Source organism: Aplysia californica, unplaced genomic scaffold (assembly GCF_000002075.1).
Source record: "Aplysia californica isolate F4 #8 unplaced genomic scaffold, AplCal3.0 scaffold00029, whole genome shotgun sequence".
Classification (NCBI taxonomy): Eukaryota; Metazoa; Mollusca; class Gastropoda; order Aplysiida; family Aplysiidae; genus Aplysia; species Aplysia californica.
In genome coordinates this window covers 1,978,120-1,980,619 of record NW_004797299.1, presented here as the reverse complement: position 1 = coordinate 1,980,619, position 2,500 = coordinate 1,978,120, and the positions used below count along the sequence as shown (strand labels likewise).

The window sequence follows — 2,500 nt, the reverse complement described above, 5'->3', positions numbered from 1 at the left end:
CGGGAAGAAAAGTGTGGTTGTCTTAGCCAGGTGAACATTTTGGACAGTGCCAATTAAACCCTATCCGTACGCCCTGGGGTCATTTTGTACACCCCGGGTTGTATTCTTCACATTTTAGAATACTTCTAGTGCGAAGATATCTTTGAAACTTTCAGTATTTCTCAAAAAAATCTGTTATGCAAAGCGTACGGATTGGACTAATGAGTAAATTTCCTTTTTGGAAAGTAGTGGTACGGAGTTCCCCACGTCATATGGATATGATAGTAAACACGACGTAAGGATAGGGTTAATTATATAATTAACGTAAGCGGGAACGTGAGAAGTGGATATTTGTACAAGTGACTGTCTTGGACAGGTGGCTATTCACTGTCAGAGCAGATTTGATTGTATTTCGAAGCAGTAAAGACACAGGATCCTGCTGGCAATCAAAACGGAATAATATAACTGAAGTAGTAATATCAGAGACCACCTTCAATGTCATAAACTCCTTCATAAAAACATGTTGTTACGAGCACAGGCCTAATTGAGAAAAACATGAAGTAGGGCCTACAGGTAAGCCTAACCACAATGAAAGACTTGGCAAAATGTACGGAGAACTTAGGGAGCATTGTACTCCACAACTGGATGGATAGTTGGGTGGATGGATGGATGAATGGATGGGTGGATGATGGATGGATGGATGAATGGAGGGATGAAGGGATAGAGGAAAGGATGGATGGATGGATGGAGGGATGGATGAAGGTACAGACAGACAGACAGACAAACTGACAGGCAGAGAGACAGATGGACAAATAGATAGCTAGACAGATCAATAGACCAACAGAGACGCAGACAGATGTATAGAAACAGCGACAGATAAATACATATGGTCGCTTTTAAGGACAAGCGGGCTAACCCAGATTTTGGGGGTTTCAAGAAATCTTGACCTACATCAAAAGAGAGTATTGCCCTACCTATAGGAGAAGTTTGGTTTCGTTGGTGTGTATATTTGTCCGGTTTATAGAAGAAACTCCCCTTGTCTTATAAAGTTACTGAACAAGGGACAAAACTTTACCTTCGATTTTCTCAAAAACAGCATTTTTCGGGATAGACCCCTTGTACTTGAAAGTCAGGAAACACAAACGATAAGTCAGTACACTGAATTTGACAAGCAAAAAAAAAATCAAATAAAAGATAGACATATAGAAGGAAGAGCAATAGTGAGAGTTACCGTATGATAACTTGATAAAAATAGTTACGCACTTTGGTCCTGGTAGGAAGAAAGAACTTGGGAAACGGTACCACTCCTTGCCCACACACACGTTGACTGGCTTGTCCACAGGGAGTGTGTGAACACTGGGGTCAGAGACCACTCGGTGCAACTCCACATAGATGTCCAGGGGAGCATGGTAGCCTGTGAGTGAGAGAGAAAAAGAGAGAGATAGAAACAGATAATGACTTACACAGTAAGTTAAAGTTGTGAAGAGACAGACAGATATAGACTAACACTGCGAGCTAAAACGACACAATTTAGATCATTTTGGACGCCAGCTGCTTTGATCCGACCATGATCATCCCAGGTTGAGTAGGACACAGCATCCCAGCAGACAGACAGACTGAGACACTTGATAAAACAACATCCCATAGCATGAAGGAATCAAAATCTTGAGCTTGCACCATTATATTTATCAAATCTGTTAAGACTGTACATTCCAACTCGCAGTTTAAGGTAATCAGCTGACAAAAAGAAATTTATTTTACCATCTCTGAAACTTAAAACAATAGGTGAAAGGGCATTTGAATACCAAGGCCCCAAGATTTGGAATGCTTTACTAAGTACTTTAAGAGAGATCAAATTTTTTTATTCTTTCAAATGTCAGCAGAAGTCGTTTCGGTTTTTAATTTAATAAGATGAATATTTGGAGTAATTTTCTTTAGTCAGAACACAACGTTTTAAGTTACTGTGGTACGTTGTACTGTATTGTAAAGCGCTCAGAGCCTGTGTACTTTAATCGGGGTTGAGCGCTATATAAATGTCATTTATTATTATCATTAACAAAGTCTAGCCCAACCACGACACCACAGATGCACATCATGTAGGCAATTCATCAAAGGAAGATAATCGGTAGTGGCCCACAAGTCTCACCTTGGTGCACAGCCACGATGCGAGACAGGGACATCACAGCAAAGACCACAGAGAACACGGCCGGCATCCATTGGTTTTTGTGAGCGTAATGACCTTTGTCCTCTGACCCTCCACGGGTTAAGACATGAAGCACTCGCTGTGAAGACAAACATAAATTTCAGATAAAAGACAGTAATGTAAAAGGAGAGCCATAAAGAGAGTCCTTAGATGATTACCATGACAAAGTTATACTTTATTACAGCACTGCTCAGTGGTGACGAGGCTTCTATAGTGTCTCTGTATTTTGACATCTATTTGTAAGGCAGCGTGGTGGAATCAGGCTCTCGTCAAAATAATCAAAGTGAAGAAACTTGCATTTTTCCGCAGGTTTGTGTA

At 40.7% G+C, this 2,500-nt stretch overlaps 1 protein-coding gene across 1 annotated transcript in view; it reads right to left on the bottom strand.

The window, feature by feature from the left end:
• The window catches only part of LOC101847402 (alpha-1,2-mannosyltransferase ALG9), a 29,377-nt gene that overhangs the window by 4,713 nt on the left and 22,164 nt on the right, over nucleotides 1-2,500 (bottom strand). Inside the window, exons 13-14 of the mRNA XM_005091393.3 lie at nucleotides 2,126-2,261; nucleotides 1,243-1,393 (exon numbers count right to left, since the gene is read on the bottom strand). Of these exons, the coding sequence (XP_005091450.1) occupies nucleotides 1,243-1,393; nucleotides 2,126-2,261 (287 nt within the window). The remainder of the gene's footprint in view (nucleotides 1-1,242; nucleotides 1,394-2,125; nucleotides 2,262-2,500) is intronic.